This window comes from Rhinopithecus bieti, unplaced genomic scaffold (genome assembly GCF_001698545.2).
Source record: "Rhinopithecus bieti isolate Rb0 unplaced genomic scaffold, ASM169854v2 scaffold_26504, whole genome shotgun sequence".
NCBI lineage: Eukaryota > Metazoa > Chordata > Mammalia > Primates > Cercopithecidae > Rhinopithecus > Rhinopithecus bieti.
Window position 1 is genome coordinate 2,854,599 of NW_016812891.1, and position 14,100 is coordinate 2,868,698.

Genomic DNA, 14,100 nt, shown 5'->3' on the forward strand with positions numbered 1-14,100 from the left:
AAAGATACTTTTCTTTTTGTTTGTTTGTTTTGTTTTGTGTTGTTGTTGTTGTTTGAGACAGTCTCACTCTGTGGCCCAGGCTGGAGTGCAGTGGTGCGATCTCAGCTCACTGCAACCTCCCCCTGCCCGGTTCAAGCAATTTTCCTGCATCAGCCTCCCGAGTAACTGGGACTACAGGTGTGCACTAGCACACCCGGCTAATTTGTGTAGTTTTAGTAGAGACGGGGTTTTGCCATGTTGGTTAGGCTGGTCTCAAACTGCTGGCCTCATGTAATCTACACACCTCCGCCTCCCAAAGTGCTAGGGTTACAAGGGTGAGCCACTGAGCCTAGCCACGAAAGAGATTTTAGAGATCTAGTTAGAGCCCCTTATTTTGCAAAGAGGAAATGAAGGTCCAGGGTGATAAGAGTCCCGGTAGCAGATCTCTGACTGCCTCCGAGTCTGGGGTTCTCCCACTGTGCCACACGTCCTCCAGCCCCTGAAGGGAGACTAAAGGAGGCCCATTTTCTGTCTCTCCACTCTCCTGTCTTTCTCTGCACCTAAGCAGGGGTGACTGTCTCTCCCTTGAAGGGAGAAAAGACTTAAATATGCAATCTTTCTGCGGTGTTCCTGTGTAAATTGTGGCCAGAGTGAGGAGAAGGAGGGGCAACTTTGGGAAAGTCATATTTGTAGGGCAGAGTGCCTCCCCAAACCCCTACAACATCCTGGTGCCTCAATGTCTATGAGCTGAAAAATCAGCGCATAGAAAGAGACTCTTCTTGGCCACCATGTAATGAGGAGCGCAGCTGCACTGGCGACCGCACAATTGCCAGGAGCAACCGGGCATGGCTCCAGCTCCTCTGAGAACTGCTGGGCTGGCGGAGAGGGGGCTCTGACTTTTTTCCTCCACACTTGGAAACATGCATTGCTTGAGCTCTCCCATGCTGGGAGGGGAGAAGCAGATTAAGCTACAGAAGTTGAACCAGAAGGGACTCTTTTACAAGGCTCAGCCATCACTTCTCAGTGCTGGGCTAATTTACAGAGAAACATGGAGAAAAAAATAAACAGAGGTTTTGGAGTAATGTGCACTCCTAATATGTCGAGGATTCGTAGCTTTATCTAGTTCCTTCTCACCCGACTTAAACTTAGATTTCTGAAAACTTTAAGCAACCTGAGAAATCAGCAAGTACAAAATAGCAATTAACTGAGACTTCCTATCTGTAACAGGCTTAAAGCCTTTCACCCTATCATCAGATGAAAATATATATATAAATTTTAATTTGGTAACTTGTAGTAATAAATTATTTTCTAGGAGAAAGGGAAGATTGAGGCTAGTGCCAAAAAATTCACTTGTCTGTGAATTTTGCACATAAGCGTTTTCTTTGTACCTCGTTAGCACAAGTAACATAGGGTTGCATATGGGTCTAGGTAGCTTTCAAGAAAAATGACTCATAAAATGCCGATTATGTACCAGGTACTTCACATGCAAAGGCAGATAACAAAAACAAATAGGACTTGGTCCTACCTTCAAGGAGCTTATTACACAGAAATTACAACAAAGGAATTAATGGACAACTCTTTTCATCATTTCATCTATACGTTTTACTTTCCTTTTATTTATTTATTTAGACACAGAGTCTCACCCCGTCATCCAGGGTAGAGTACAGTGGCACGATCATAGCTCACTGCAGCCTCAAGCAATCCTCCTGCCTCAGTCTTCTGAGTAACTAGAGCTACAGACATGCACCACATGCCTGGCTAGCTTTTTAATTATATTTTTGTAGAGATAGGTCTTTACTATGTTGTCCAGGCTGGTGTCAAACTCCTGGCCTCAAGCGATCCTCCTGCGTTGGCCTCCCAAAATGCTGGCATTACAGGCGTGAGCTAATACGCAGGCCTTGTATTTACTTTCTAACATCTGATCTCCCTTCTAAGCTCCAGTCTTGAGCATTTAACAAACTGGTGAGCACCTGCCTCCTCTGCACCCAAATATTCCATCATTGCATTTTCAATGTGAAAATGCCTAAAACTGAATGCATTATTTTTCCTCCAAAATTGATTTTCCACCGTTTATCAATGGTATCACAATTTTTAACGTAATTTAAACACGAGACCTAGAAATGAGTTTTTATTTACCCCTTTCCTTATCCTCAAACTCAATTGCAATGTCTTATTGATCATCTCTTTACAATCTGAGGATTCCACTCTCCTGCTCTGGTTTCTCTGCCTTACGCGTTTATATCTGTTCCAAGATGTTCACGTACTCTTGCACCAGTAACTAATTCTGATTTTTTCTGCCTCCAAGTTGTCTCACCAACTCGCATACCATTACCTGAGAAATCTCTTGAAAATGTCTCTTTGATATGGCACTCAACCGCTCAAAAATATTTTGTATCTAATCTTTGCTTATAGAAGAGCCTAATCATCTTAGTTTGGCATTTGCAACGTCCCATCCTCTAGTGGCTATTTACTGTCCATCATCATCACTCTTGGTTTCCCAAAGATATATTATTTCCTATGGGCACCAGTTGCCAGTGTTTTTTCTCTACCTGGAATGACTTCACCCCACCTCTCCCATGACCACTGGATTAGACCATTCTCACACTGCTATAAAGAAATACCCAACACTGGGTAATTTATAAAGGAAAGAGGTTTAATTGACTCATAGTTCTGCATGGCTGGGGACGCTTCAGGAAACTTACAGTCATGAAGGAAGGGGAAGAGGCACATCTTACATGGTGGCAGGTGAGAGAGAGCAAGCAAGAGCAGGAAAAACTGCCTTATAAAACCATTATATGTTGTGAGAACTCACTCACTATCATGAGAACAGCATGGGGGAAAACACCCCCATGATCCAATCACCTCCCACCTGTTCCATCCCCCGACACTTGGGGATTATGGGGATTATAATTTGAGGTGAAATTTGGGTGGAGACACAGAGCCAAACCATATCAACCACCCTACTTCCAAGTGCTTTTCCCTGATCAGTTCATCTCTTCATTCCCAGAGCACTTTGTAATGTCTACCACCCATATGCCCACTATGTCATTATATATTGTCTTACATTATTGTTATTTTTGCATATGTCTTCCAGTCTATATTTTTTTCTGTAAAGTACAAGGGGATGCTGTAGACAGTTTAAAGGTTTTAAGATAATAAAACTTACAGTATGGGAAATAAAACATGTACACAAATAACATTATATGTATCAGCACATGATAAATATTGTAAGAAAGTTAGAAAGTAGTGAAGTCAAGGAAAGAAAGATTGCCTGCAACTGAGTACCAGAGAGAAAAATTGTGGAAAAGGCAGCATTTGCACCCTTATGTTTGGATAACACTCTATGTCTTAGACATAGTAGATTCTCCAGGAATATAAATTGATTGGATAAATCACAATAAATGAGTTAATGAATGATAAAAATGGACACAAAGAACAATGTAATTTATCAAAAATCATTCACTAACTTAATGACAAAGATTAGAAAAGCTTACAGAATAATGCATTCCATTTTAGGCGTTTTCAGGTTGAAAATACAATTGAATGTTTGGGTGCAGAGGATGCAGGCAGGAAGCAGTTTGTTAAATGTTCAGGACTGGAGCTTAGGAGACTCCATGAACCGTTTTAAGTCCAAATAGACATTCCCAGCTTTAATTTTTCCTTTAATCTTCAAGTCTTCTCAGATCCTCTATCATGATCTACCAGAGGTGTGTGATATTGTTGTGTTGCTCCAGAGGTAGGCAGTGTCTGAGAGCCAATAGAGTGATGGGCACTGATCCTCCCTTTTCAGTGCCTATAACTCCAAGCTGCTCCTGAAAATCTTTCTTTCCAGGGGAAATTAAATACCCTGATTTTAACCATTCTGAAAGCAAGAGAATGAAAGCAGCTGCACAGACATGCCATTTGTCCTATTTATAACAAGCCCAGGCAGGCAATCATTCAGTTAGTCCATGTTACAGTTGGGGAAGTAAAGGTATCAGACATCAGAGAATTGCCCCAACTCACAGAACAAGCCAGCAGCAAGTAGATACTCCTGCTCCGAGTCCAGTGGGTCATGCCACTTCCAATTAGGACTAGTTCAAGGCTGGATAGAAATGTCCCTCCCTGGTTTGTAGCCAGAATCCATCGCCAGGCTTCCTTTGACAATGGAACCTTTAGACGACCCTAGTCTCTTTAAGTATTAACAGACTGTATCAACTCTCCTGCCTGCCATGTACTGAGCTTCCCACCCCAACAGGCACTGACATTACAGGTGTCTAAAGAGGAGGTTATAAATATTAATCAAGAGAATGAAGTTCATGCCTGAGAATGTTATGACAGTTGAAGTAACACATAAGACAGAAATTGCTTCCACTGAATAAGGAGGCGTCTTTTCTCTGCATGATGCTTCTGACTGCAATGTAATTTCCTGTAGAGGTGGCAGAGCAGGAAAGAGTAGAAAAGCAAACCAGTGTGGTTCTTCATAATGAATACATGGATGAGGTCTTGCGAAAGTAAATAAAGTCCCTGTAAAACACTAGGAAGTTTCTTTGAAAATAGTCCACAAATTGGCCATAAAGGTTACCTTAGCCTGAAAGCCAAGGTCATGAATATAATTAGAATCACTAAAATAATCCAGACCAAGGACAAGGAGTAGCCTAAGTACTGTGCAGTGTGGGGAAGCAGGCAGAGAATGGACAAGTAGGAATGTTACTTCCTCTTGAATAGACTCCCGGAGAGATTCCACACATCCCCTCCATTCTCTTTTGGGGTGAGATTTAGTAATGGGGACAAAAGGTTAACCATAAGAATTTCACCACTAGACTGAATTTCTGGCTTTGTGTAGTTGATAGCATTTGTGATTTTCCTCAGAATTGGGATATTTCTTGAGTATTGCTAAACCTAAATATATGGAAAAGGTACAGAGAGTGATTCCAAAATCCTTGAATTTTTATGAACCTAATGATTAAAAATTTTAAATAATCTTGGTTTCCCTCTTGGTACATTGTTAGAGCATGTTTATATTAATAGTTCATGTTTCTGTAGCTTTTAGTAGTTTACAAATGTTTTTTACCTGGATTACCTCATTTGAACCTTCCCCAAGTATGCAAGGGAAGTTAATGAAGCTAAAAAAATGTAAGCAGCCAGTCCAAGGTCAACTAACAGCCCGTATGGCTCAGGGGAATTCACCAGGCAGAGCTTCTTTGGGTCATTCTGGCAAGGTGAGTTATTATGCCAAGGAACATATTAGCTGCTGGCTGCACATTGTGCCTGTGCCCAGGACTGCACATCTCACCAGTTTGTGTATGAGAAGATCTCAGTGAAAACCAGATAAGAAAGGCCCATTGTTCTCCAATTATTGTGTAAAAAGTACAGGCTTAAGGAATATTGATCTCTTGTTAAAGAAGTCTTTGGGACCCTATGTGTCAATTTAATGCCTAAGGTGCTCAAAAAATCTATGTGTTTTGTTGGAGAATCATGCTTGTGCAGTGTAAAATAAAACATATAAGGTCTCATATACACACAGATGTATATGTACACATGGATATATATGCATATATAGAGAGACTATACTGAAATTATATGAAAACATAATTTAAAAGTATTTCTTGCAGTAACAATGAACACAGCAGTTGCTAATATTTAGAGTCCAGACAAATTTGTGAAATTGAGCCAGTCTTATGAAATTCAGTAAACCTGTAAGTATAATGTGGAAAAAACTGAATATAAATCTTAGCAAACCCCAGAAATGGAAGACAGAAAAAATAGAATTCACTGAGTCTTTAATGAGGACTTCATTTATATAGACATTTTTCTTTAAAAGCAATGTATAGATCTTCAGACGTTTTATTGAATGAGAACTCGTTATGTAATAATCAGTATGGCTAAAGAAATTATAGACATGAATGAATTTATCAGTGTCTGGGACTATTAAATAAAAATTTTAAAAGAAAGAATGAATGATGGAAGGAAGACTGGAGTAAGAAACATAGTGTCAAAATTGTCCTTCCTGGTCTACCACCAACTACCTGAATAACCTAAGAGCAGGAAGCCTTCTGAACCCAATTTTTTTCTTTTGTTAAATAAGAGAGTTGAATTGGGTCATCTAAAGATCTCTCTGTAGCCAGGCACAGTGGCTCATATCTGTAATACCAGCTCTTAGGGAGGCAGAGGCAGGAGAAGAGCTTGAGCCCAGGAGTTCGACACCTGCCTGGGCAATATAGCAAGACACTGTTCTCTACAAAAGGAAAAAAAAAAAAAAAAAAAAGACAAAAAATACCTCTCAAGTAATAACAATAAAAAATAGTATTTCTGAGCTCCTCCTAAATATGAGATACTGGTTCAGTGCTTTACACACACATCAATACTAATCCTTAACACTCCTACAAAGTATTACTGAGAGGTGAAGCCAGCTGGACTTCCTGGGTCGAGTGGGGACTTGAAGAACTTTTCTGTCTTACAAGAGGATTGTAAAACATACCAATCAGTGCTCTGTAAAAATGCAGCAATCAGTGCTCTATGGATAGCCAGAAGATTAAAAAATGCACCAATCAGCGCTCTGTAAAACACACCAATCAGCAGGAGTCTAAAAGTAGCCAATCGTGGGGAGGATTGAAAAACAAAAAGGCACTCTAATAGGACAGAAATGGAACATGGGAGGGGACAAATAAGGGAATAAAAGCTGACCACCCCAGGTAGCAGCAGCAATCCACTTGGGTCTTCTTCCTCGCTGTGGAAGCTTTGTTCTTTCGCTCTTCACAATAAACCTTGCTACCTCTCACTCTTTGGGTCCGTGCCATCTTTAAGAGCTCTAACACTCACCCAAAGGTCCACAGCTTCATTCCTGAAGTCAGTGAGACCATGAACCCACCAGAAGGAACCAACTCCAGACACATTGCTATTTATTTCCATTTTGCAGATGAGAAAACCAAAACGCAGTTTAAGTAACTTGTTTAAGGCCCCACGGATGACAGAAATAGAGGGAAGATTCATGCCCAGATCTGTGATTATCTAGCCACTTTTGTATACAAGTGGAGGATTATCCACTTTTATACACAAGATTTCCATGTTGTCTAAGGAGGGCAGTAATTCAACCATTCTGTTCTGAGCTGCTAAGGGCATAAACTACAGCAGTCATTACGATATCCACTTGAGATCCTGACAGTGAACTCCTCCCTAAATGAAACAGGCTCCCAGAGTTTTTTCAGTTCTCAGCCAGATAAAGCCTCTACTAATAACATGCTGTGAATGGTAAACCCTATTAAATTATTGATGCTATTATTGAAGAAGGTGGATACCTGTTTCAAGTCTCTCTAGTAAGGAGAAAAGACTTATTGTTGAACCCACGGCTTAGTGAGTTTCTGAATAGGACTTTACTATATATGTATATGGATGTTATTGTTTCTACTAGATCAGTCTCTGCTTGTTGACAGCAAAACAAAAACAAAACAAAGACATATCCCTTAACATTAGGAGGTACAACTATTTCATATTCTATTATTAGCAGACTATTATGAGTCTAATACATAATTAGGTATAATACCTAATGATACTTTGCTCATATACTTTGTCCTAAAATCTCCTAAAAATGTGTAAAATGTCTGTTCAGTGTTTACTTTTTCACTTGATTTTATAATTACTTGGTAGGGGGAATGTTTGAAAAAATACATACCCGATAGTTCACGCCTATAATCCTAGCACTTTGGGAGGCCAAGGTGGGCGGATCACCTGAGGTCAGGAGTTCAAGACCAGTCTGGCCAACATGGTGAAACTCTGTCTCTACCAAAAATACAAAAATTAGCCGGGCATGGTGATGCATGCCTGTAATCCCAGCTACCAGGAGGCTAAGGCAGGAGAATCGCTGGAACCTGGGAGGCAGAGGCTGCATTGAGCAGAGATCACACCACTGCACTCCAGCCTGGGCAACAGAGAGAGACCCCATCTCAAAAAAAAAAAAAAAAAAAAAAAAAAAAAAAAAAAAAAAATACATACCAAAGTCTCAGAAATTATCTCTGAGAATTGAGATTATGGGAAATTTTCCTATTTTTATGTTATCTATTTTGGCATTATTTAAATTTTCTGCAATGAGCAAGTTTTGGTTTTGTAATTAGAAAAAACAAATCACAATCTTTAATACTAACTTCAAATTTTACATTACATAAATCTCATTAGAAGCATGTGCATGATAAATCAGAAAATTTAGATTTATTTTGCCTCAAGATAAAATAGCAACTCTTAGCATTAGAAGATGAAGTCTGTTCAGATGTGCAGAATATTATCTAGTATCTAATCTTCAATGAGTACCTAGGGAATGACAACATCTTACCAGAATGCCACGTAGTATTGAGTCATAAAATTCCTTTAATTTAAAATCACCTCAAAAGTATACTCAAACCTTTGGCACAGAGAATGCTATGATCCCATGAGGGAAATGTCCTAATCCTTCAACACAAGGACTCCGGGTCATGTTCTTCATTTAAGCCTGTATCACCTCTTAATCTTGACAGCAAAATCCTCACCAAAATTTTGGCAAGCACACCAGGAATGATGCTGCCAAACAGGCATCGGTCTGGTTTCCTCTCTGCTAAAACACGAGGCCATTGAAAGTTTCTTGATGCAAATCACAAACAGGTTTTCTCAGAATGTGGTTCTTTTGTTTATGAGCAGAAAGAAGAAAAATTACCCTAAAGTTACATCTACCTCCTCACCCTCACTATATCATACTTGTTAGCAAACTATAGGCATTGGGTTGAATCTTCCCCCTGCACCCCATCCATCTTTTGGTAAGACCCACAAACTAAGAATGATCTTTTAAATTGCTGCATAAAATTCAAATTTCAATGTTCATAAATAAAATTTTAATGGGAAAAGAGCCTACTTTTTCATTTATGCATTACCCATGGCTGCCTTGCTGCTACACTAGAGTTTAGTAGTTACAACAGAGACTAGAGGACTTCCTGCAGGAGTAGTAGTAATAATGTCTCCCAAGTCCACCCAGAACCTCAGAATGTGACCTTATTGGGAAATAGGGTCTTTGCAGATGTAATTAAGTTTCGATGAAGTCATACTGGATTAGAGTGGGTCCTAAATCCAATCACTGGTGTCCTTATAAGAGGAGAGAACACAGATATACAGTGGGAAGAAAGCCATGCTGTAATGAGGCTGAAATTGGAGTGAGGCATCTACCAGTCAAGGATTGCCAGCAACCAGCAGAAGCTGGAAAAGAGGCATGGCCAGCCTGGGCAACTTAGCAAGGCCATGTCTCTACAAAAAATAAAACAAAAATTAACCAGGCATGGTGGTGCATGCCTATAGTGCTAACTACTTAAGAGGCTAAGGTCTGAGGATCACCTGGGCTCAGGAGATCAGGCCTTGCAGTGAGCCATGATCGTGCCACTGCACTTCAGCCTAAGTGACAGCATAAGACTCTGTCTCAAAAAACAAAACAAAAAACGGCATGGAATGTGTTCTCTCTCAAAGCCTCCGGAACTGCAAGGGTATACATTTCTGTTATTTTAAGCTACATATTTTGTGGCATTTTGTTACAGCAGCCTAGAAAACTAATTCATTCCCCAAGTCTAAAATACCCAAAACTGTTGCTGACCTCTGGGATAGAGCCTTGGTATAGAGGATTGCATTCTGGATGAAAACTCACACAGAGTAAGTTACCCTAGGTCAACAAAACCAGGGCAGTGCTGGGCCTGGTAAGGTATAAAAGCATTAAGAGACTATAGGGGAATTATAGGTCAGGGCAGTTCTTACCACATATGCTTTCATTTAACTTACAGTTTTTCTAGGCCAAGCACGGTGGCTCACTCCTGTAATCCCAGCACTTTGGGAGGCCAAGATGGAAGGATCATTTAAGCTCAAGAGTTGGAGACCAGCCAGCCTGGGCAATATAGTGAAACCCTGTCTCTGATAAACACACACACACACGTATGCCGGGCCTAATGGCATGGTCCTATAAATCCAACTAATCAGGAGGGTGAGATGGGAGGATTGTTTGAGTCCAGGTGGATCAAGGCTGCAGTGAGCTGTGATCATATCACTGGACTCCAGCCTGAGTGACAGAGCAAGACCCCGTCTCTAAAACAAAACAAAACAACAACAAAAACTTTACAGTTTTTCTTAAACTTATAGAAACACAAAATGCTGAACACCTATTTTAGTGTCGATCACACATTATTATGTTGCATTATTATGAATTTCAGCAATGGCACTTCAACTTATAAAGAAGTTCAGGAGCACCCCACTGATCTATTTTCCATAAGTGCAACAGACAGTCAGTGTATTTGAGGCCAGTGATAAAGAGGGGACTGAGGAGGAATTAGCTGACTCTCAGTAAGGAATGATCCAAAAGAGCTAAGCCTGAACCTGGTGCAAGAAGAATGCCACCTCTTTCTAGGTTCTAGGAAGAACTGTTACCACCACTACAGTCTAACAGCAGTACTTTAAATATCTTTAAACTCAGAGGCACTCAAACATACATGCTGATTGATTAATTAAACTTTTATTTCTACTAATTGGTAAGATTTAAAGAAGAGTCAGGTTTTTGGTGAATTTCTGTTATATGTGTATGATAAATAAATAAAATAATATATATTTATACATAAAATAGAAATTCACCAAAAACATATATATGTGTGTGTGTGTATATATATTAAATATATATTTATATATATATATATTTTTTTTTTTTTTTTTTTTTTTGAGAGACAGAGTCTCCCTCTATCTCTCAGGCTGGAGTAGAGTGGCACGATCTCAATCTCAGCTCACTGCAACCTCCACCTCCCAGGTTCAAGCAAATCTCATGCCACAGCCCCCAGAGTAACTGGGATTACAGGTGTGCACCACCATACCTGGCTAATTTTTGTATTTTTAGTAGAGATGGGATTTTGCCATGTTGCCCAGGCTGGCCTTGAACTCCTGACCTCAAGTGATCTGCCCACCTTGGCATCCCAAAGTGCTGGGATTAAAGGCATGAGCCACCTCGCCTGGTCCTGAATTTCTATCATATTTGATTGTAAGAGTCTTTATTGCTGGTGTTCCACTGGAAATAAAACGCAAATGGGGTCTATCATGGGGATGGGGAGGGGGGAGGGATTGCATTGGGAGTTATACCTGATATAAATGACGAATTGATGGGTGCTGACGAGTTGATGGGTGCAGCACACCAACATGGCACAAGTATACATATGTAACAAACCTGCACGTTATGCACATGTACCCTAGAACTTAAAGTATAATTAAAAAATTAATTAATTAATTAATTAATTAATTAAAAAACAAACAAACAAAACCACAAATGAAGAAATTGAAATGTCTCTTTCTCAATAACCACTTAATTTGAATTTATTTGACTCAAGACTACATTTTTATTCTCTTGGCCTAATTATTCAAGCAAAAAAGATGAAACGTATCCAGTAAGAGAAGGATAAAACATAAGGTATAATTTTAATACAAAAATACCCAGGATGCTGGTTATGGAAAACTGGAAAGGAATTCTGTGCCCAGGATACCAAACAGCACAAAAGGAAAAACATTTCCCTTATGAACGAAATTATAATTTGCCTTGCATGCCAAAGAACTTCAAAGACTTTGCTGATCCCTGTGTCAACCACCATGATTTTTCAAGTGAAGCTGAAGGTTGAAATTTGGTTTGATGAGCCCTTTGCTTCTTCTTGGCTAAGAAAGAAACAAGACTGCCAACCAGGCAAGTTACACTCTGCAAAGCTCCTTTCCAAATGTTTTTCAGTAGAGCAGATTTATGTCAGCCAAAGAAGCATCAATGCCTCAGTGAAAAGCTGGGGCACCATATTCCTGACACAGCTACTTCCAGTCCCTGTGGCTGAGCACTGGATCCCAGTTGCTCTCATTCCAGGTGTGGCTGCCTTGTGCAAGAATGAAGACAAGAGGCCTATCTGATAGAACGTACAGGTTTCACATGGGCAGCAATGAGAATGAGACACAAATAGTAAAGATATTGGAGTTTACATGTAATGGTGTAAAATATTTTCATTTTTAAAATGAAAACATTTTATTTTTAAAAAATAATAAATTTTCTGTTAAGAAGACCCGGATGGAAGACAACAAACAAAAAACAGTCATGGTATTTGATGTATTGGATCACTATCAGCATCGTGTCTTCCCAGGACTCTTCACCAGAAGGGAGCTACAAATACTAAAAGTAGAAGGCAAAGATATTCTGTGAGACCCCTGTAGATAGTAGCACAAGGATTTTACTAGCATGTAAGACCTACTCAAGTCCTACTCTTCACTTGTGGGAGACTCCACAGCTGGCATCTGCATACCAATGTGTGTCAACAAGGGTTCACATCCAACTGGCTCATTATCAAGTCAGGAGCCTACCATGAAAACAAGAGTGTCAGAATCCTCAGCTTTTATACTGCTTCAACCAGGACACCTAGACCTTTTCAAGCATGATGACTTTCTCCACAAGTGCAGGAAATTCAGCTACCTCCTGAATCAAGAAGAAAACTGTCTGTATTTTATTTTGTATTCTTTACTTGTTCAACTGGCCTCCATACCATAAAACCCGGTTCCACTCACCTTATATCCTCTCAGTCAGTTCCTTTTCTCATTTTTTTGTATTTAAAACAAGCCAGGTTTTTATAATTTACCAAATCTATTTTTGACTGGATGAGCATTTAAGTGGACTGACTACAAATTTCAATTTCTCACTGTTATATTTGATCTGATCTCACAGGCATAACTAGCATCTTGTTTGAGGCACTGTGCTTAAAAATAGGGGGAAAAGATGCAGTTTGTTAAATCTTTCAGGGTTCTTCTTGTGAAATGGAATTAGTTGGCACACCTACTAACTTTAAAGAAAGTGGCTGGAGACCTTTGCCTATTGAAGGGACAGAATGCATCAAGCTTCCTCCTGACAAGCCACCTGCAGAAACGTTGTTAGGGTACACCATTAAGCCTACATCTATACATTTTGTGCCTTTAGTTTAAGTTTTGTTAAAGCATTCTGGTTTTATTTATTTCAAAATTTATTTATTGAAATCACTGATTTGCACTGGCATTAAAATACTTGATGATAGACTCACAATGTACCAATAATTGCTGAAACTACCATCATGTTTTCCACTGTTGACAGTGATCAAACAATTCTGTTTTGCAACTGCACTAAATAAAAGACAAAATGCAAAGTTTAATTATAATGAGATTATGTTTTTTCAGTCTTTAATGAGATATAAAACTTATGAATAAGATTACCTTTTAGAGCTTTATTTCATAGATAAAATTTGAGATTACTATTTAAGAAATTTTGCTTAGGTTTCATTTGTGTGAAGCCTTTAAAGAAATATTAGGTTAAAGACAGACTCCCTAAATTCCATCAACATAAATATCACTTACTTTGAATATGAATAGAATTTGAGAAATGAGCCTTACACATTTATTTCAATTTCTTATAAGTCTAAAATGTATGGGATTAGGCTATATTTTCTTGACTCAGATTCATTATTCAACACAAAGCTACATTCAAAGAGAGAGAGAGGCCAGGTGTGGTGGCTCACGCCTGTAATCCCAGTACTCTGGGAGGCCAAGGTGGTTGATCACTTGAGGTCAGGAGTTCGAGACCAGCCTGGCCAACATGGTGAAACCTCATCTCTACTAAAAATACAGAAAACAGCTGGGCGTGGTGGCAGGTGCCTGGAATCCCAGCTACCTGGGAGGTTGAGGCAGGAGAATCGCTTGAACCCCAGAGGTGAAGGTTGCAGAGAGCTTAGATGGTGTTATTGCACTCCAGCCTGGGCAACAGAGCGAGACCTTATCTCAGAATAAAATAAAATAAAAGAGAGAGAGAAAGATAACAACAAGAATGGGACAATAGTAAAAGAATCTGCTTTATTGTGGGAGGAGTTCCAGTCAGAAGACTTGGTTTCTAATCTAAATTCTGTTATTAACTAGTTGCACTTAGGCAAATCACTTACTATTTCTGCCATCTCCTCCCGCATGTGGCACATATGTAGGTAACTCATTTAAAAACAACAGGAAAAAGTTAAATTATGGATTATCTAGGAATAATTTGCATAACATATAATGAAGACAACTCTAAACCTATATGTAAGGTTAAAAAAGAGACCTGAATACAGAGATTATATATATATA

The 14,100-nt window shown here is 39.4% G+C and overlaps 1 protein-coding gene across 1 annotated transcript in view; it reads left to right on the forward strand.

Moving 5' to 3' along the window:
• The first annotated feature begins 5,129 nt into the window (after positions 1-5,129).
• The window catches only part of LOC108512040 (60S ribosomal protein L30-like), a 14,927-nt gene continuing 5,956 nt past the window's right edge, over positions 5,130-14,100 (forward strand). Inside the window, exon 1 of the mRNA XM_017847087.1 lies at positions 5,130-5,180. Within this exon, the coding sequence (XP_017702576.1) occupies positions 5,130-5,180 (51 nt within the window). The remainder of the gene's footprint in view (positions 5,181-14,100) is intronic.